This window comes from Lepisosteus oculatus, chromosome 4 (genome assembly GCF_040954835.1).
Source record: "Lepisosteus oculatus isolate fLepOcu1 chromosome 4, fLepOcu1.hap2, whole genome shotgun sequence".
In the NCBI taxonomy this organism is placed as follows: Eukaryota; Metazoa; Chordata; class Actinopteri; order Semionotiformes; family Lepisosteidae; genus Lepisosteus; species Lepisosteus oculatus.
The window spans coordinates 17,136,197-17,158,580 of NC_090699.1; the positions used below are offsets into that span (position 1 = coordinate 17,136,197).

General features: G+C 39.9%; 1 protein-coding gene across 1 annotated transcript; it reads right to left on the bottom strand.

The window, feature by feature from the left end:
• Positions 1–262: 262 nt before the first annotated feature.
• On the bottom strand, positions 263–17,352 carry vstm4a (V-set and transmembrane domain containing 4a). Its single transcript, XM_006630249.3, has 8 exons — positions 16,787–17,352; positions 14,543–14,938; positions 8,182–8,235; positions 5,696–5,803; positions 5,336–5,369; positions 4,493–4,614; positions 3,318–3,382; positions 263–877 (listed from the first exon to the last, which is right to left on the bottom strand). Exons 1-8 carry the CDS (start codon positions 16,836–16,838, stop codon positions 752–754), a joined length of 957 nt encoding a protein of 318 aa, XP_006630312.2. The 5' UTR covers positions 16,839–17,352; the 3' UTR covers positions 263–751.
• Between the last annotated feature and the right edge of the window lie 5,032 nt (positions 17,353–22,384).

The following is a 22,384-nucleotide window of genomic DNA, read 5'->3' on the forward strand; positions in this document are numbered from 1 at the left end:
TTAGCGACTGCCACTCTTACATGGTTTTCATCTCCATGTTTCTTAAGCTTGACATTCCTGTCCATTTTTAAAATCTAAGCACAGGAATTGTGTGCAGGGCAACTTTGGGCCCTGCTCTGCTGTAACACCAGTCGTACTGTAACCCATCAGGCTTTAACCCACAAATCCCTTTGATTTACAATAGCTGTGATTTACAGAAGCTCCACTCTTCAGAATAAAAAGGGTGTGACAGATGAGCACACACACAATAACCACACTTAAGTTTTGAAATTTAATACACAGGTTTTCAATGTGCATTATGTTTTCTTTATGTCTGTTTTTTTATTCATTACTACGGGATATAAAAATACTTATAAAAAGACCAGTAAAATTACAATTTAAAACACATGCAGTTATATTTAAATTTCCATACTTATCTTTTGTCCTAAAATAAAATTTAAATTTTCATGTTTTACAAGATAGACAGACACATGGTATTTGATCTCAGGATGCTACTGGACATGACTCTTCATCAATGTAAGATTTCTTCAAAAATATACAATATATATTTGTTCAGTTATTTCTTTTTGTCTATTCTATTAGATCTCAAGAGGTTGAAGATTTATCCTTTTAGGTAAACTGATCTAGCAGAATAGAACAGAAGTGTATCCACACGAAGCAGAAACAGAAACATGAAAGAACAGACAAAACGAAAAATATTTTTTTATAAATAAACAATATAGTAATTTATCTGATTATGGTACAGGAATATTTACAGCTGTTTCTCCTCAAACAGAATCTGAGCGTACACGGTCCCTGTGCAGGCTGCCCGGGTCTCCGGCTGGGGCTTGACGAGCTCCAGTTCTGCGTACGTCAGGCTCTCCTCTGCAATCCTCGGCTGAAACACACAGGACAGGAGCTCCTTAACAGGGGCCACGCACAAAGGCACTTCACTCTGATATCAAGTGTGCTTTAACAGGGGCCACACACTTGGGGCTTCACTCTGACATCAAGAGCGCCTAACAGGGGCCACACACATCGGGCTTCACTCTGAAATCAAGAGCGCCTAACAGGGGCCACACACATCGGGCTTCACTCTGACATCAAGAGCGCCTAACAGGGGCCACACACATCGGGCTTCACGCTGACATCAAGAGCGCCTAACAGGGGCCACACACATCGGGCTTCACTCTGACATCAAGAGCCCCTAACAGAGGCCACACACATCGGGCTTCACTCTGACATCAAGAGCTCCTAACAGGGGCCACACACATCGGGCTTCACTCTGACATCAAGAGCGCCTAACAGGGGCCACACACATCGGGCTTCACTCTGACATCAAGAGCTCCTAACAGGGGCCACACACATCGGGCTTCACTCTGACATCAAGAGCGTCTTACCGAGGGAAGGATCGCCTTCGCAGTGGGTGTACACATTGGTCTTCACTCTGACCATGCCTGTTCAGTGTATGTGTTTTGATCACTTTAAAATGTGTTTGGTTGTTCCTGGGGACTAGAGCGTTCAAAGGTTCTTACACAGTGCTGCTGTAGAAACCGTTCAGTACAGCGTTCCGAACAGAAACCAAAACAGCTAGGCACAGGATATATCAAACAGTCCAGTCCAGTCCTTAAATTCACACCAAAGGATCGCCTTAGACCGGTGCACACACATCAGGCTTGACTCACACCAAAGGATTGCCCTAGACTGGGGAGCATGCATGGGCCTTCACTCAGACCAAAGGCTGGCCTCATTGGTCTAAAATGCAGATGTGTGTCACAATCCAAACCCTGATGATTATAATGACATAATAACTGGTGCTGAGAGCCGACAAAATGCCCAGAGCGTGTCACTGAACCACTGAGATGATGCAGGAACACAAGGCTGACTAAGTGCTGTGAAGCAGACACCCCCAGTGTGTGAGCAGAGCCACGGTCATCACAAAACCCAAAGGCTTTAATGACAAGTAAAATACAGAGGTACCCGTTGTAATTGTGAGTCCGCAGACAAACTCCAAGCCTCCTGATCAAACAAATTCAACAACCCGGCTTTATGAAATCATGCTGGGCAGATGTTTGATTTCATTAACTGGAAATTTCATTGTATCTGTTGTGTATTGTCTCCTTATTTTTGAAGTTATCGCATTATGTTTAGATTTTGAAAATAACAGAATTCCTTGAGATGGGTCACGGAGCAGGATTGCAGTGATGTTTCTTTATATATTTTTTATGATACTTCTATAGTAAATATAATGCAATAAAGACGAAGCCCGCTAAATAAATAATTGCGTTTTGGAAAGCAATAAAACAAAATAAAATTAGTACTTTCATAAATGGAAGAAGGTACAGCAATAACTTCTACAAACAATAGGGCACTATAAAGCACGCAGTGTAATTTCCCCCATGCATATTTCTTGCTTGTAATAATTCAATTGAAAATATGAACAAAAGCACCAGAGGTTTTAAAATGTAAAGATTATACAATTTATAACAAAAAGATTAAACATACAACTATGATTAATAAAACAAGGACCTTAAAAAAACACTTTTAATGTAATAATTAAACTTCTTTTTTTAATTAGCTCCCATTTGTTCCACATGGTATATAAAAAGGTGAGCTTTCTGTGGAGGCAAAGCAGAAGAAAGAGTACTGTGAAATGTCTCCACTTTATTTTGTGTGTGGAAGATAATCGGTTCACTAGTTCTATTACTGCAGGAAAAACAGTGTCGCTACGTAAATGTTGAAAAAATAAAATAAAGTACCTTAAAGAATAAAGCTGATTTCAGAAATTAATAGATGCATGTGGATATTTTCAATAGTGATGACTGGTTTATTTATAAGCAGTTTAATGTCATGTACTGTATCAGTGTACACTGTACTTGGCAGCAATTGACATTCAAAGATAACAAAATAAAACAACAAAATAAAACAGACACCAGCTGCAAAACCATATCTTCTGTTAACATTCCTCTCAGAAGGAAAACAACAGAAATGTTATACCAAAATAGGTTATGAATGACTGAGTACTCTTTACAATTATGAATGGATCAATATGATTTGCAGAACTTCGAGTTAATGCCTAAAATCAATTGCAGCAGATTGCAATACTGCCCAATTAATTAGAATTGTAATAATGTACGAAGTTTGCAAAGAGAGATTTGCCTAGAATTGGAATAATTATTTACCATAGATTCAGAAGAAAACGTCTTCTTCATCAAAGGATGTCAAATCACGATTTTAGCACAAAGAAATCACACAACCAGGTTTGCGGGATGACCCTGCACCCACCACATTGCAAGCTATAGCCATGTCTAAAACACACAATACAACATCCCACTCACCAGCACCGCCTTCCTGGGCTGGGCTTTCAGAAGTTTGGGCCTTCTGGGCATATTGGCAATAGGAGCTAGAAAAAGTAAGCCAGGATAAGTTACATTTCATTTCTTGTTTTTTTTTTTTATTGATTAAATCAAAAAGACCAGAAAAAGCACATTTCCTCTGACTTCCTGAGTCTATGAATTTTCTGCTGTGTTGCATGGTTGAACTGTGTCTAGTGTTTTGTCATCTTAAGATTTGACATCAATATTAACAGCCCGAAAGGCCGCAGTGACAGTTCACTGAGGGAGAATGCTGGTTTTCCTCTGTACCATACGAATCCGGAACATGATGATGAATGTCAAAGTGCCTTGTATTCACACGGCCAGGCGAAATGACTAGAACTTGCAGAGTAGCCCAGTTACTTTAAAAAGCAAAAATCTCGAATTGTAATTGTACTAACGACACTTATAATTAATCCAGATGCTCTGCCAAAGTATTATGGATTTTAGCCGCAGCTCTGGCATTTAAAGAAACTGCTTCAGCTTTAAAATGTGGACGAAATGCCTTTATTTCCTGTCAAGGTTTGATTTTTTGCTATCAAAACATGCCTGCAATTTCTTAATTTATTTGACAAAACAAGGCTGATACATTGCAGTATGCACCCCTTTAGAGCCAGCCATGTGGTGCTGGTGAAATTGTTGTTTTGCAGATAGCAATGTGCGTGCAACGCAGGTACGTGATAGAGTTCTAAATTTATTTTAACCTGCTTGTTTTAATAAAATGGCCCAAGTCTGTAAAATAAATGTTAGTGTAGGTATGGGTGCATGTCACAACTTAAGTTTAAACTGACCAGTACAATATACAAAACATGAATGCGATGATAGAGATATTCTCGGTTACACAGATTTCTGCTTTATGATGTGACCTAAAAGTGAATCAATATACAAATCCTCATAAATAATCCCAGGAGGTTGAAACGCAAATGAAAAACTAGGTTTTGTTTAATTATTTTGGTTTTAAAAAGCTTTAATGACAAGTAAAATGATGATGATGATGATGATGATGATGATTATTATTATTATTATTATTATTATTATTTCTAATCCCTAAATGTTTAACAATAAAAAAACAAGACAAGTACATACTGTACAGCCACCATTTCACAAAATAGTCCGAGTGTCTGAGAATACAAATATACCTTTCGCTGGGATTTCTGGAGGCACGTCAGCATTTTCTTTGCTCTTTTTCTTTTTGAATTTCTTTTCTTTCTTGGGAAGCACGGGCGAGGAGCTAACAACGCTGGTTACAGTCTCCCCAGAGCTACAGTACAAGGAGAAACGAAAGAGCTGAAGAGGCGAACAGCGCCGTTCTGCTCCGTGGCAGAGACTGTCTGACCTTGGCCTAATAAGAAAATGTGTACATTTGGGTAAACGGCAGTTCATAGAATCTAGCTCGGGCACATGTTTATGCTGATTCGATGTAATTTGCCCTACATGTGTATTGTTGTATTTGCAAATTCTTCTTATTAAGCAGCCAATAGTGGTTTGGCTAATCAGATAAACGGTGTCTGTCCTCGAGGATACAAACCATGCCTTGGAGTCTACCAGGATGCAATATCATCTATGGGCACTGCTCTGAAGAATACAATTTATTAAAAGATCTATTTTTTTCCCCCTCTCCTGTAGATACAGGTGTATTCCAGAAAGCAAGGTTTCAGGCCGGCAGGGAAATTGCAGGAGGTGCCACATGTGAGTTGTTAACCTTACAGAGTGCTGTCATGGCATTTAATAGAGTCTGAAGTGAGTCTCCAAGATGCATTGTTATATCTTGTGCGGGTTGTTTTAATAGGGCAGGAAGTGAAGGATGCTGCCATGGGAACCATTCTGGGATTCTGTGCGGCCCACCGTCTGGCAAGTCGCTAGCCAGGCTCCTCCCAAAAACTAATTAAATGCTCTCCACAGCTGCTGCAAATCATTTTTACGTTCCCTTTCCTTTTGTTTAAGAAAACCCATCAATGTTAACAGTATCAAAAGAGACCTACCTGTTCTGTGGACTCTTGACCAAATAATAGCTCGCTGTGGAGGAATAAAACAAAAATTATTGAAATGTGAATGTCTGCTCAATGTTTTGGGATTGCTCGGTGTGTGATTGAAAATGGCTGTGTCAAGCCCCCAGATACTGCACGTTCATTTTTGGCGGGGGTGTTTTAATCCCTGTTTAAATGTATCTGTTCATATAAATCTGTTACAAAAACGTCACCTTTCCACGGTTGTCGCAAAAACGTTCGTGTTTCGCCTATTTTTCAATTGTTCTCCCATGGTTTTGAAAGGGGGGGATTTTAGTCCTACATTTCATTATCAGAATGTGCTTCAGGTCCAGAATTCAAAATGGTGAAATTTACCTTTTAAACGGCTTTTCCTGTGCAGACACTGGCAGATCAGGATGACGGTGAACACAAACACACACATTATCCCGACGGAGCAGATGAGCACCGCACACAGGTACACATCTGAAAACACAACAGGAGCCTCTGCTCAGATTTCTTCGTCTTCAGATGGTTGGGAAATTTGTCCCAGCAAAATCAAATCACAGATATTACACATTTTCACTGCACTGGTTACAAATACTATGTAGGAAATTATAAAAAGCAACTTTTCTAAAAAAAAGAATTAGCATGAAAAACAAAACCTGACCATCTGGTTTTCTTTTTCAACATTTCATGCTAGTGGTGAAAATGATTCCATTCATTGGAAGTACTTGTTCACATGAGTGTTGCCTTTTAACCTGAATTTTTTTAGTATTTCAGTTTTAGCATTTCACTTTAATTTGAGAACGACTATACCTCCTAAGCGTTATTAGTGCCTGTCATCAGAGGAATGAGAAATTGGACAAAAACTTTTGCAGAAAGAATATGTCACGTACTGTACATGGGAGTATGGTCTGAGCCCCACCGCTCCAACACACTGTAATATATGTAACGTCTGATGCCCTTTTGGTGTTTCTAGAGATGTTTAAGCCTGACAAAGGGTTACAGCACAGACAATTACTAACATCATGTGCAGTGTTTGTGCCCTTTTCGTTTTGAAAGCAAACCTGCAAACTGACAAAGTTACCTCACCCCTAGTGCCTAAGAGGACACTACGTCTTTCCACAAGGCAGAGTAAAGTAATGCAAAACTGAGGATAGAACAATCCCATTAGCTGTCCTAGAAGCATTTTTGCAAACCATGAACACTCTCTCTTTATATTGGGAGAGCAAGAGCTACAGTTTAATTTTAGATTGAAAGGCGAAACACGCTGGCTCGGTCGAGTCCAGGCAGGAGACCAGTCGCTTAAATCCAGGTGCTGGGCTGTGCTAGATCAGTCCAGACCCATGAACGTACTGTACCTTACTGGATGGCAGAGTCCAAGTTACCTGATACCACTTCTCATACAGCACTTTTTGCCTGGGTTCTCTCCCCCAGGAAAGAACAAGGGGTGGATATATGAGCCCTATTTTCAGTTTTGCCATTATTACTTCATTGCTCCCAAGGAATGAAAAACCACCTATAGGTGCAAAGTAATGACAAAAAATGTTTGTATCATTCTTTTTATCTATGTATTTAACTAAATAAAGTACTGTGGTGGTTTGAAAACATGCTTATCAGCGCGGCCTGTTCTACAGGTCTCGCCGTGTTGCCTCTGGGCCCAGCAGTTTGTCTACAGAGTAGTTTTCCACAGGATTGTCATGCCTTTGCCTCTGCCAGTGATGAGGCTCAGGGGGTTTGTGGGGTGGGGGGGTAAGGTCAGACAGAGCAATTTACTCTCAGCACACAGGCAGCAGTTAAAACACAAGACCACAAGCAATGATGTGGATGAGACCATGAGGTCATTAGCCCTTTGCTCTGTTGGTTCCTAGCAGCTAATCAGTTCCAGTTGCCGAGTGTGTGCTCGATTACTCACAGACACGCACACGTCTGATGTTTGGTTTTATATTAAAGGTGTGTATTGTGTAAGCGAATAAAAGCTTTGCACAATTTGGACACAAGCACACCATCCGTATCCCACACAAAACAATTCTGTGCTCTCTGAAGAGGTGCAGATGTGTCCTTGACATCTGCTTGCAGAGAGCAGAGAGTTCTGGGAAGGGCTGTGGGAATCTGGAGCAAGCTGAGCAGCCATGTGGTTGAAGCCAATATCCTGAACTCTTACAAGAAAAAGCTGGATCCTCAGATTTATTAGCTACAAACTACCAAATGGGCTAGAGGTGCATACTGTATGAAGATATGAACATATGAAAGGTTATAAATGAAAGGAGGCCATCTAACTCATTTAGACCATTTGGTAATTGCTTGAGGTGCTAGGGATTGAACTCAGGACCACACATGTGCCAAACATGCAATCTACCACTGAGAACATATAAACTTATGTTCTCAAACCTGTGACAGAGGAGTTCAGTTCAAGTATTGGTTCACAGCTTTAAGACTGGGGAGACACATTCCAGCAGGTTTCATAGGTCCCTGAAATAAGCTGTGGAATGATGAATCGTTCTATTTAAGCATATAATAAGATATTCATCAAAACCCCTGGACGCTCTGCCCCCCCTGGACTGTGCCATGTGGGGTGAATGAGGACAGCTGACCGTGAGTGGAGCAGTCAGAGCGATCCCTGAGCTGTGTGAGCAGGCAGGCTGCAGCAGTACTGTAAATCCTCAGGGAATTACGCCGACAACAGCTGAAGCTCAGCCAGGCATTACGCCATAATGGATAATGGATAAAAACAGCTAACAAATTGTAAGGATTCCCCAAGATCTGGCCACGGTAAGGACCTGATTTGTTTTTGTTTGTTCTTTAAATATACACCCCAAACAGAACCTGTCAGTGACAAAAAGAGGAAAAATGAACAGTACCTTCGAAAAGACGCCAGATCCCTTCATTGCCCCGCACAACGGGTGAGACACGCACTGCAAGACAGTTAGAAAGCGATCTTCAGCTATGGGGAGCTAAAAACAGCTTGATTACATGTTTCTGTAAGTGCGTAAGACATACTATGCTGGAGTTGGAGTACTATGCAATCATTGTGCTGAGATTATACTTTTTATTTCTAAAAAAACTTGCTTCCTGGTTCATTCCCTTGTGGTTTTCATACTCCCACAGAGATGTCCAGAAATACATGAGAAGAGAGGAGCAGTGGTGCCTATGGCACCCCGGCTCTTGCTGTCTGTCTTTATTTTCCCCCCTAGGAGTTCAGAGTTGTTCTGACTGACTCGTCTCTATCAGCGGCCCTGTCAGAGCCCTGCACCTACTGTACAGTGTCTCGTGCTGCAGTTCTTCACAGGCAGAGCTTTTCATGGGCCTTGCAGAGAGCTGAACACATTAACTTTTCATAAATTAAAAACAAGACAGAGACGCACGCGTTTGACTATGTTTAGTCTCCGCTGTTACAAAAGTATTTTCATAAATCTCTTTGACAAAGGGAGTGATATACTGTACAGTGATGAGAGCAAGACTGTTTCCATTGAATGACTTCCAGAACAGGTCATGAGGAATTTCAGGGTTATTATTCATGATGTGCAGAACCTTATAGTGTGCCTCATTTGCAGAGAATGTGTGTCTTATCTAAACGAAGCCCCCAAAGAGCCAAAACGTGTTCTGACTCGAGAGCTAATTCAATCATGTTTTTTAAAAAATATACACACAGTCACCCTTCGAGTAATGTAAGGATTACCCTCTGAACAATTTTACCAATCTTATCACAATCTGCAGCAGTAAATCCTCAGGGAATTACACAGACAATAGCTGAAGCTCAGGAATAATGCACAATGGATTCCCCAAGACCAAAATATACGTAAATCACAATGAACTTTTATACAGTACGTTTGCATTTACATTTAATGATAATACATGTAATTATTATGACAGTGTTGTAATAATGCACAGCTACACTATTACAATACTGTTACAGTATACTGTAGTACTGAAGTTCTACCCCCAGTGATGAACTGCTAGGACTGATGAAATGCTCACCTTCTTCCCAATCACCCTCTATACTGTACAAAGAGGAAGGTAGATCTCTTCCTCCTGTCTGGTTCTACACGGGCTGACAGCGAGTGATACCTCTCTCATCCTCTCTCCAAGACAAGAATGCACCTGTTCATTATTAAGGGCAATAAACCCATCAGAGGTTCCAATTCTGTTCTTACTTCTCCACCAGCCAGCACACTTTTTAAGGAAAAAATGGAACGACCACTACAACTGTAACACATGCAAAGAGCATTGCTAAAAAACCTAACACAGAACTTCACATATCTTAAATCGTAGTGTCGGATTGCTTTTCACACCGCTTGAACATGTTTCAGCTACAACTAAAAGAAATATACAGGATCTTTCTACTGTATACTTTCTAGGTAAAGTCAGATTTACTTAAATCTGCGAGCACCTGTATAATGTATATACAGGTAGCAACTAAACATGGCATATATAATGCAGGTATCAGACCAAAACCCAGCTCTGAGCCTTTCAAGAGAGAAAAGACTTCATTTTTAGAGTACTTATGTTTTTGTAATAATGTTTTTTCTATCTGACACTAGGGTAAATAAGTCCAGAGTGATGTTTCCTGGATATCTAACCAGTAGCTCTAACGAACTGTGGCTCCTCTCTGTCCTGAGCCACCCCAAAGTCAACTGCAGTTCTAAGGAGATTCAGATTCAGGGTGTATTTATTACGATATCTATCCATTCACTTCCTATCCTTCATCCAATTCCTGGTAAGCCACAGGCGCAAGGCAGGCTACACCCTGGACAGGACACAGGGCACACACAGACGCAAACTCACACCAGGGCCGATAGTCCCAGAAGCTGATTAATCTACCAGTAAATTTTGGGGCTGTGGAAAGAAACTGGAGCACCCAGAAAAAACCCTCACGAATGCAATGAGAACAAACCTTGTGTCAATTACACCCCAGGGCAAGAATTGACACCAGCTTGGTGAGGCGGCAATGCTAAATACTGCCCATTCTAGAACATATGTTTTAAAAAATAATTCAGTTTCTCTGTGCTGAAATGGGAAATACGCTCATTTTTTTCTGTCTGTCCAAGAACAATTTTTCATGCCTGCCTCTGCACCTGATTTGTGTGATGCATTTGTTCTTGTTTCCAAAAGCCATACATAACCTCATGCCTGTAGCCGAGAGCTCTGGATCATTTTCACGTCAGGTCGTTTATTAAATCCCATGGCAACAGGTTCCAGATGGCAAAGCACGATTTGACAAAGTCCACCTTGTAGCTGTTGGTGTCCCATTGATTTTCGCTCAGCCCTTGGCAAAGATGGATTCTCACCCTTGTTTCGTGAAAAGCTCAGTGCTGTTAACTGATTGCTGAAAGATACAGGAGTTTGAACAAGGCTGGTTCTGCTCACTGTTGCTCGCTTTACTGTGATCTCAAGGAATCGGGAAGGAAGTGTTGATAACTGCACGCTCTTCGACAAACTAATCTTAATGCCCTAGTATTAGTATGTCCTTGGCGGAGTGTGACTGGGATTCTCCGAGAGGTGATGTATAGGAGTCAGACAGGTGCTGGGATCACATTAGGAGAGCAGGCGTGAGCGTGCACTGATGCCATTGAGAACCGCACTGCTCCAGTGTCTTTCCTGCTCAGGACTCTGTGACATGCAGCAGCTGAAATGGGAGAGAGCTCTCAGAAGTGGGTGCTCCAGGGGAAAATTTCATAAAGAGCTGGCTGATGACTAGCAACTCCAACTTGTGGTGACTTGAGGGTATGAAAGGGAAATTTATGGTTGATTCCATATTTGTTTAAAAACGTTTGTATGAAACAAGCTGAATTTTTGCACCAAGAGTTCTGGGAGTATGGAACAAGCCACATGGTGTGTTGTTGATAACGATGCCCTGGGTTCTTTCAAGAAATGATTGAATGAGATCTTCAGATCAATTATCTACTAGAAAACAGTCGGCCTAGATGGGACGAATGACCTCCTCCGAATGTAACTCTTCTTACTATTTAAAGTATCTTACAGTATATCAATTTCTATATATTAAATATGTCCCTGTATTTGAAGAAGACTGCAGTCATAAACCAGAATAATACAAACTGTGAAAACTTATAAAGGTATTTCTATATGCACACATTTCTTATTATATAAATATCTTTGCAGAAAAATGAAAAACAGCTTTTCTGACTCCAAAGTAAATTTAGCACTCCAGATTCAAACCCTGCCTTCAAATCCACATCTGATTCACATTTTCTGTGGTGAAGCTGAGTGAGGCCTGAAGAATTCCTTTGAAAAAGTGTTAACACACACCTCAACGAAATACTTTTTATTGGCACTAACGTGTGGTTTGCCTGCAAGATAACTATATAACAAAATACACAGATGCACGCAACAAAATCTCACTCCAAGGGCTGGACTGCAGAGTCTCAAGAAGACAAGAAAGGTTACAAATGAGAGGAGGCCATTCAGCCTGTTTCACCATTTGGTACAGGAGTGAGTAGCTAATGGATTAAAATTAGCCTCATCCAGCCATTTCTTGAAAGAAACCAGGCTTCAACCACATGACAGAGTAGCTTGTTACACTCCCCCAACCCTTTATCTAAAAAGTGCCTTTTATTCTCAGTTTTAATTGCACTTAATTTCCGTTTGTATCTGTTGGATCAATTTTCCACTGCGTTGCCTTTCTCAGTGCTATTGAGCATTTTCAGTACTTGAATCAGATCCCCTTGTAGTCTTCTCTGTTCAGGATTTAAAAGACTGAGTTCTTTCACTTTCCCCGTGTAGGATATTCCTTTAAGCTTACCTCAGCATCAACTCTAGACTCATTCCAGAGCAGAAATAAGCTTCTGAAACATGGTGACCAAAACTGAACACTCTATTCTGAATGTGGTCTTTATAGTACCCTGTACAACTTTATCATGACGTTATTTTGATTTCAATTTTACACTTTTAGATATACAGTAGCTTAATTTAACCTTTTTTTTTGCTTCCCCTTGTTGGCTACAAGATGTTCACTAGGAATAACACCCAAGAATTAAGCATACTGAAAAGATTATGGTTTTAGTCAAAATTTGGCTTAACCCGCTTGACTATGGGCTGACCTCCTGGCCATAGGACAAGAAGGCTGGGACTCCCAAGCAGAGTGAGGAGTGACCAAGGAGCAGCTGTGGAGGTGGAGAGCGGGTGGAGATACAGTAGAATGCTGAAAGACATATGCAAGGGAGAGAGGGGGATTCCATGCAGTATTTATAATGTTTTAGGAGAGAAATGATGTCGGGAGTGATGGTGAAGTACCGACAACTGAGTCTGATTGAACTTGGCTGTTGACGTTGTTCCCAAACATTCATTACAAACTCCATTAAATGTGTCACTGTCAACACCTTATCTGTTAGTAAATTCTTCATGCTCAGTGTTTCTCATCTTGCATTTGTTTCTGCTACCTGCATTCTGCACTTTTGTACATGACGTGCCACCTGTCAATGGTTTCTCCAGTATTGAATTTTGACTAAATCTTATTATATTTGCTTTGCTGTTTCTACAATGTTTACCAATCTTCTTAATTTGTTATAATCTGAAAATTTGACTAGTTTGGCTAACTCTACCAGAATCTAGATCATTGATAGAAATTAAGAATAGCACTGGCTCTAGCACAGATACCTGTGGTACTCCACAAATTACATCACTACCATATGAGCATAAACCCCCTATCAATGATTTCTGTTTTCTGTTTATTATGCAGTTCTGTTCTCTTATCTGTGTATTATGTTTTGTATCTGTTAACCATCCGGTTACTAAAATGCATACTTTGAATGATATCAGCACTGAGAATGAAGAATTCCAAGAATCTTTTATGAGAACTTTCTTAAATTGTTTATGACAATAAATATACTGAACCTTATTATATCATAAACAAAGGATATCTCTATCCTTTACTAGAGGTCCTTGTTGAAAGAACTCTAGCAGGTTAGCTTACCAAGACTTACTTTTTCTAAATCCCTCTTGCCTGCCCTGTAGGTCACATTAAACATTTAAAGGATGAAACTTATTTAACTGCAGTATTAACAATGTCTATTTTCCTTTAACTAAATAAATTTAACGGTTTTTACAAAGCTGGCCATGACCCTGACAGGCAGACAGCATTTTATCTCACCTTTTTCTGTGGTCCTCATGAGACAAGACTGGCTGTTACTCTCTACTCCTTTGTTCTTGTAGCAGTGCGTGTGGCTGTGCATTACGCACAACACTGTACAAATAGGGAGGAACTCTCACTGTGCAGCCAATGTCAATATTTTACTGGAATACCCATGCCAAAGTTCCTTCTGTTATCATCTCAGCATGTCCAAATTCTACACATTTTCAGACCCAATAGCTGTTTGTATTGGCAGCAGACAAATTCATAGTGGTAATAATATATTATGGTGCATGGAAGCAAAAGCTGAAATGTTACAATTCAGCTTCATCTCCCACTGTGAAACAAACAAAGGACTTTCCGTCTCATGTGCTATCTCAGCAATATCGACACTGCAATCACCTTCTTTGTTGATGTAAAAAAGTCCAAGCAGATTACTAGAAAGAATTCGGTGAGCAGTTTTGGTGATCAAGATTACACAGTCTTGAATACTGTAGGACTGCATATTGCAGTTCCAACAGAGCAGATTGATTCCATTTGCTTACGCAGGCTGTCGAAACATGTACTGACAATTTCTGCTGTTCTTTTTCTTGCTGCCTGACCCCCCCCTCCTAATTAGCAGTGGCTGCCCTGCCTTTTATAATGTGTTCTGCGTAGTTCGAGGAAGGAATTACGAGCCAGTGCCGTTCCTAAAGAAACCCGGAAGTGAGGAAATTCAGATCTGGACAGCTGTGTTTAGGGTCCAATTTGATCGGAAGTTACCAAAGGAAGCACCTGTGGAGTCGAGCACAGAGCCCGACACCTTCCCCAATCAAGCCCCTCACACACCGCTGGCCTCTAAAAGAAGTGTGTCATGGGATTATGGCCTTGTGACTGTTGACTTAGTCTAAAAGCACAGCCCGTTTCTGATCCAGAGATGGACTTCTGATTACTTCTTTCCCCTATTTTCTTTTCTGCACGATATTATTTGGAGAGGGAGAGAAAGGGGCACCTTTGTATAACGTTCAATGCCTGATGTATAAGTGACAAGCTGTTAGCAAGCTGCACTCGGCTGGTGTCTGTGTGTGGGGAACGTGGAGCTGGACTAAGCCGGTGAACTGGTGGAGCTGTTTTCTGGTCCTTCGATTTGACCTCACCTCTTAATTCTGTGGCTGCTGTGCCATTTGACGAGGCTCTCCATCTATTCCGGTGTCTCCGTATTTCCTGGACTTTACACATGTAGTGGCCTTTGTCTTCTTGTGAAATGTTCAAAAGGACCAGATTGTAGATTGTTCCCGCCATCTCTTCTACAAGCATCTGCTTCTGCTGATTGAAGCGTCTTGTGTCGTTTCCGTACACTTGCACCCTCCTCATGTTCATTTTGACAATCAGGTGCTCTTCGCCCGACACCAGAGAGAACACCCAGCGGATGACCAGATGGCTGTTAGACTTTTTCCTCTGAGAGACATGGCAGGAGAGAGTGACGTTCTCGCCCTCCATCGAGACAGTGATGGGTCCGGGAGACACAGTGACATTCAGGGCCCCACACACTTCTGGAAAGGAAAATGAGGGAAACAAAGTGACACACAGACCGGATAGTTGTTGTCAGGCTATGCTGTAGACTGTTCTATAGTGACTCTTTAAAAAACATTAATCAGGCTATGAACATTCTCAAGCAGTCTGCACTGCCTAGAAGGAGCCTTATCATAGATATTAAAGTCATGGATTATTTAAAGAAAGCTTTTAAAATTATTTCTTACATTACTAAACTAATTGTAACTAAACTATTTTTTATCGTTATCAAAGAAATTAAGAGACTTTGACTACAGTATATATGAAGTTACTATATTAAAGTTTATAGTTTAATTAAATATAATTTATTTTGTGAGTCTTGTCACATGGGGATGGAAATAAAATAATGATGCTAAGAAACAATGCTAAGAGGCCCTGTGATGAAGAGACAAAGTGTCTGACTCACTGAGAAAAAATGAAGGACAGTAAACAAGACCACAGTCCTCTTTTTAAAGCTGTAAACATCATACATGTCTGTAGCAAATAAATGATTATTCCTAAACTGAAGAAAAGACAAGAAAAAGACTGACAAAGGAACAGGCGTAGTTTTCAGAAAGAGACAATAATGTGTAGAATCTTCCAGATTCAAAATCCCTAAACCCATTTTCATTGAAACACACTTACCTACTCATTCTGCAACAACAAAAGACAAAGATTGCAGACACTTAATATTTTGTCCCTAATAAAATAAAAATATCTAACCTGCTCCCAGTTTTTAAACTGGTTATTAAGCACAAATGTCTCTCAACAGCATAATGCTATATTCATGTGCTGAACAGGACTTTTATCCTTGAGACAGTCTGATTAATTTCAAACATGAATGTACACTAAAATAATGTTCAGCAGGAGAGAGACTACAGGTGGAAGGAATTTGTGAAGTTTTCTGAAGCTAAAAAACAAACTCAAGATTGGAAACATCTGTTTAAGTATTTGTCTTGTTTGCTTTCTTCTCTGTTTGTGATGTTTGCCCTGAGCCAATCCAGAAAGGGTTTTCCATGCAACAGCCACATCACAGGCTAATAGCTCCTCAAGCACAGAATTACCTCTCTAATTTGACAAAGGACAAGAGACAAAATACCCAGCTTTCTCCGTATTCTCAAAAAAGGTTTATGAACATATGAAATAGTAAAGAAAAGGGAGTAAGGATGCTCAGTGAAAAGAAGCACAGCAGTGCAGAACAAGATGCGTAGATAAAAATGTGAAATGTGTGGATTAGAAATTGATGGATGAAAGTAAGGAGCCAAGCAGAGACAGCAGTGATTTTACATTAAATGGGACTTGATTATTTGGGTTCTTGACACACTTGAGGTGACACAATGTGAACAGTCCCATTCTACCTGAGGTATAGCTGATTCTTAGATGGTGTCTGAACTGCACAGTAACACAGCAAAGTATTTTCAGGAAAATACCTGTTGATACAGGTATTTTCTTGAAAACTTAAAACATTGCATCTTTGCTGAATGCTTTTAAGTAAAAAAAAGTGAAAAGAACATCTGCATCACATTAGTTAAGAACTTGTCTAGCTAAAAGGCACATATTCTGAGTTTCTTCATGCAGGTTTCAAAAGCATGTCAAAGTAAAATCTAATGCATGTCTTGATGTGCTCACATGTGTAATATACAGTAGATGCACTTCATCCTCTCTTCTCTTTAATATTCCCTGCTTTTGAGCCTTTCTAAGAACAAGACTATTTTTTTAACATACCCTGTAACATATTTGTGCTTTTCACATCTATGACAGCTGCATCCTGACTCCAGCAGGCAGATCAAGTTACCTCAAAGAGTTGTCTATTTTATAATTTCGTTAAAAGCTTAGAAAAGCACACTTACCTCCAATTAAAGCTCTAGTCAGGAGAACTATGACCACTGAAGAGATTTTCATTTTTCAGACACACAGGCTCCATAAACTCAGCTAAACGTCTTCGCGAAAGGAGTCCCAGTAATTTGGTCTGTGTGTGTAATATGAAACAGTACTTGTTCTGTTCTCAGTTAGAAACACCCTCCCTTTCTAATCACTCCTCTCCTGCAAATGTAGGAAATGTCATTTCCTGTGCTGCAGTTGGAACCAGCACAAATTTCCATCTGGACCTACATGAAACGCGACCACTGGGTCTTTGTATTCATTGTGTTAGCTGATCACAGGGGAGGATTACTTACTGTCTCCTGTAGCGTTATCTAACAGTGTTTCCTTGTGTACTTACAAAAACTCGTCTTTGGGAAAATGGACATAACCTGATTTCAGGATTAATAGTATTCTCCTGAAACTCCTTCCAACGAGTAAACGAAAATACGGATTTCACCAAGTGTCTGTCTCCCCCTCGGTCACGTGTCTGTTTGAATGCAGCTGCCCCTGTCTGAGGCAAACTGTTGCTGTTGGGTCTTTTGAACAGTTGTGGGGCTTGACAGCAGAGTTGGTCTGCCCCACAAGGCAGCTCTGTCTTCCACCCTGCTCTGTGGTTGGAAACTTGATCTTTTATTGGTGTGCATAATGTGCTGAGTTAGTTGTTCTTTCCTAGGAGTCGGGGCCTTGGCAGGGGTGCAGATTGCACAATATTATAAAAAAAATGATTACAGTTTAGGATTAAAATTGAAAAACATTTTTAACCCTTTTGGTCCTAGTGCATGGTCCTGACTTTCAACAGCTCTGCCTGTCAGCCACGTAACTGATGTTTTGTTCTCTCAAGAACATTTCCTCATGCTGTCAAGAAAATGTCCTCATGCTAAGTAAGACGTAAGTCACATCATTACAGCTCAGGATCAAACATTGTTCTCACGTTTTAACACAATTTATGCACGAATGCTGTCTTAGGGTGTTGGTAAGAATTTAGAATCTACTGTGTTTCAAAATATGTTAGGCAATGATTAACCAAAAACATTAATGTTTTTCATATATAGGCTCACAACCTATTTTGCAAATGATTATATCAGATCCTCTTGCGCCACAGAATCAAATCCTCATTCATCAGGCAAAAAAATGACTTTTACCTCATATCGTTCATATTGACACACAGAAATCTTTTACCATTGCTTCCGGTGTATATTTGTTTCATCAAGACATGCAGCCCAACAGGAAGTCTCTCCAGGGTGAGCTGTATCTTATCTAAGGTAAAGCCCCAGGTCAATACTGAATACACATGCACTAGTAATGGGATGTGACTCCTGAGCACTGTACTGCAGATTCAAGTCTGGGAGGGTTAATGATAATAATCTCACCCAGCTGCTTTAAATCATAATCATTACTGACTTTTGCTATATTCTGTATTCATCTCATGCAAACACCTCTTTCTGTGTTTTAGTCCCATGTATCCCTCCTCCACTCCATCTCCTCCTGTGCAGTTGCCCCTTGGATAACTCCTCCCTCTGAATTGTGTCAGAGCCTCCTCACAGTGGAATATCGATACCTAAATTGCTGGATGTGCTGAAAAACGGTGGAATCATATTTTTACTTCATTGTCTCAGTAAGCCTTTTATGACATTGGAAAGCATTAGTAATAAAAATAGCTAAGCTAAAAACTGTACCCTAATTCTGCTATAGTCATCCTTTTTGTCCCCAATGTCTTCCATCAGTGGAAACAGTGGTAACAGAGAAACTGACCATGTGTTTAAAATAAAACAAACTGCACAGTGTTCTTTGATCTGTGTCAATTGCTGTAGATTACACCCTTCAATAATAAATCTCTGATTCATATTTCTCCAAAAAATAAACTAAATCAAAAACCATTTCTTGAGAAAAAAAACATTCGGCCTGATAAATTTCACTCAGGGATTTGGGGGTTAAATGCTTTAGAGTAATGAACAATTAATAAAAAACACATGTTCTGTTCAGGGAAAGAGTTTGAAAAAATAGATGACTTACAAGTCTAACAAAGAAAGCAAGAATATCCCTGTTGTATGCAAATGTGTTTCCAAGATTTGAAAGAACTTTAGACATGTACTTACCTGTTTTCCTTTTCCTTTGCCTCCAGAAATCTGAATGAATAATGTTTGATTTGTACATCATTATGAATCTATTAAAACTTTTATTACAGTACATTCCACTTTTCTTGTTGTTTTCCCACGCATTTTATGATGACATTTTTAACCTTTAAGAGCCAGTGCTGTAACACGTCTCCTGACAATGATAAAACCCTTTTACCATTTGTTTGTAATGATCTTATAAAACAGTTTAACAAACTACATTTATGCCTCAACAAAGATTGAGGCATAAATGAATGGTATCTTAACTGGTGACTACCAGTACTCAGACCTGTTTCTGTGTTTGGCTCAGTGTTTATTTCATGTGTGTTTTTCCAGTTCGCTGCTGCTGAGACTGACCATGGGGTGTGTGCAGCTGCAGTTCTGGTCCCCTGTTTCAGCTGATACCCTAACAAAAGCTCCACAAGTAGGGAAGGAAAGGACACTGCCACCTGGTGGATGGACTGAGCTCTGTGTGAGCAGAAAGGGACGGTCGGAATACCATAGTTGAATTTCCCTTTGGCAGCTTCACTGTTTTTAATTCCTGCCTATATTTTTATGACACTGTTAAAATGTATTGCATCTCTCATTTGACACTCAAATTTATCTGTAAATGAGTTACAAATTAAGTTACACATGGACTGTAATGTCTGAGAGCAACTTTTGAGTTCACAATTCTTGCCGTATACTGAGTTCTAACAAGTAGTAATTTTTTAAGCATTAACCAGTCATTAAATGTTTTTTGTTGAATGCATAATGTATTCTTGCTGATCTCAAACACAGCATCTCCCAGTCCCGGGGCAAAGTTTCTTCTTTTTCACTCCATACCGATGATTAAGTAATAGCTGATAAATTGATCAGCAGGAAAACAATTGTGGGAAATCAGGCAGCTGCTCTGAGGAAAGAGATGTTTCCAGGCAATCCCACACACAATCCCAGCAGCCCTCAGACAGCTGTTGTCTCGCCCTCTGCCCCCTGACAGCGGACTGAGTGACCTGATGGCCTCCGCTCATTCCTTGCTTTCAGTGCTCATCAGCAGTGCTTGTGGCCAGTTCCAAAGGTCATTTCCAGAGGCAGGACCTGTAGCGGAGCAGGAGCCAGGTTCTGAAAATATTTTAGTCTGTACAGTATATTGTGTGGTTGATAACCTGGGGAAATCAAAAGAAACGTGTTTTTGTTTCTGTTGTAGATGTCCATCCCCCTGGGTCTACTAAGCACTCATAATAGGCACTTGGGCCATTTGTAAGGCAACAGCCAGTGCTGATACATTAAATCACTTTCTCAGTTTACTTGTTTATTGGCTCTGCCATTAGACAAATTATTCTCAGTCAATTTGTTTCTAATTGTGCTGTTGGATGCACAAAAGGCTTGATGCTTACCAGTCCTGGTTTGCTCAAGGATCAGGCATGAACGTACTGCAGGGTTTATGCTTCAGATTGCCTCTTCTGCCTTTCACCTTGGATATATAAGTCTAAATATAGCTCAATCTGAAATACCAGTCAGGTTTATCGGTGATGGAGTTCCAGCACTTGTGTCAGGTTTAATTTGCAAGTCGCAGTGAGTAGAATGGTTCATCTTCATTCTATCCCCCGTGTGTATTCATAACACAGCGCTGTTTAACTTGATTGGCTTCTGGAAAAGAGGGCAGGTTTCAAAAAGCGTTTGCTTGATTAGGACAGCTGCATTTCAAAGAAAGGCAAGCCTTTTCTGATTTCTTCATTGGAAACCTCACAGACAGAGAGAGGAAAATTCACTCACAAACCTGGGAAATAAAAGTACTAAGTATGTATTTATACCTGTAATGTAGCTTTCTGACCTAAACCATCATATAAGAGAGGATACAAATGAAAGGAGGTTTCAGCCCATCTGGCCTCATTGATAGGTGATAGCTAATTGATCCAATTACTTTTCATTGTTTCTTGAAGAAAGACAAAGTAACAGCTCCAACCTCAAGACTGGGCATCTAATTCCGCTTCTTGCTCTCAGTTTTAAATGCACTTTTACAACTTTAATATAATTTGCAAGGTGTTTTCCCAGTTATGAATTTGATAAAAATATTTTTGAAATACATTTGATGCTTCTACAGTGTTTGTTAATCCTCTTAGGCGGCATCATCTGCAAGCCTTCCACGTTTGGTAGTTTTCTAACTAAACCAGAATTTAGATTTAGATGCCAAATAGGAATAGCAGTGGTCCTAGTACAAATCCCCATGCTACAGTATATCACTCAACTATAGTACATTATCCCAATCTGAACCAACCCCTTATCTGTACTCTTTGTTTATTAACCAATTCTTCATCTAAATGCTCAAACTTCCATGAATGCCAAGCCCTTACAGTTTAAGAATAAATCTTTTATAGATTTCTAAATACACCCTATTGTCTACTCTGTGTGCTCATTACTGTTGTTGTTCCTTAAAATAATTTACCTGTACTCCATTTATTTATAGTAATTAATAATAAGAATAGAACAATTACTTTTTAGCAATTGAATTAAGGTGGAACTTTAGAGAAACCAGAGACCAGAGTGTTTTTTGGTGCCCAAGAAGTGAATATAACACTTCATCTCCTCGTACAGCACAGTGTATCTGGTCACCATTCAAAATTGTGCTCCAGAGGAAACAGCATCACCTACTGGTCCACCAACACCATTGACAGAAGCAATATGTTTTTTCTTAGAGGCTTCCCATCCCAGTACTGACCAGGCCCAATGCTTTATAGCCTCTAGCTCAGGAGATCTGATAAGGTCAAGCTATTATGGCAACACTGTAGCCTGTCAACAGTATCTGTCCTGGGCACCTTCAGTATAGGAGGTTTATGGTTTTACTGGACAGAGTGAAATTCATTATTTAAATGTTAATAATGAGCTGCTGAAACTTTCAGAAGATAATAAAGGTAACAGACATACTTCTTCTTCTTCCGCTGACCTTTGTCCATGTACAGAAGGACTGGGTTTGAAGACTTTTTGATTTATAGACCCAGGAGTGTCTGTTTACTGAAGTGTAGAAATAGTTCAGGAGGGTCAGACACTGCTTTTAATGATTGCTGTATGTATGTCTCACTCACATCCTCCACTCATCTGAAATATTCCGGGGTTTTTTTTTAAAGTAAAAAGTAGTTACACTAATGGATTTGTATGTAATCCCACTGGTATACTGTCTTTATATCAAATAAAACAGGCAGTATTACTGGGTACAGAAAAACTATGTGACTGATGTTATCATTTTGTGAAGCAGATAAAGATATTCTGTAGTTTCAATGGCACAGAGTGTAATGGAGAAAAATAGATTTCCTGTTTTCTTTACAAAGCTGATCTAGAAAGGCTCAGCCTATATAAAGATAGATTTCTAAGGAAATGGACATCAGGAAATTCAGGATATTGATCCATTTTGACTGCTAGAAGTCCATCTGTAACTAAACATATCGATTGATTACTCATCTTTTTAAAAATGTATGAAGAGTTTGAAATCAAAAC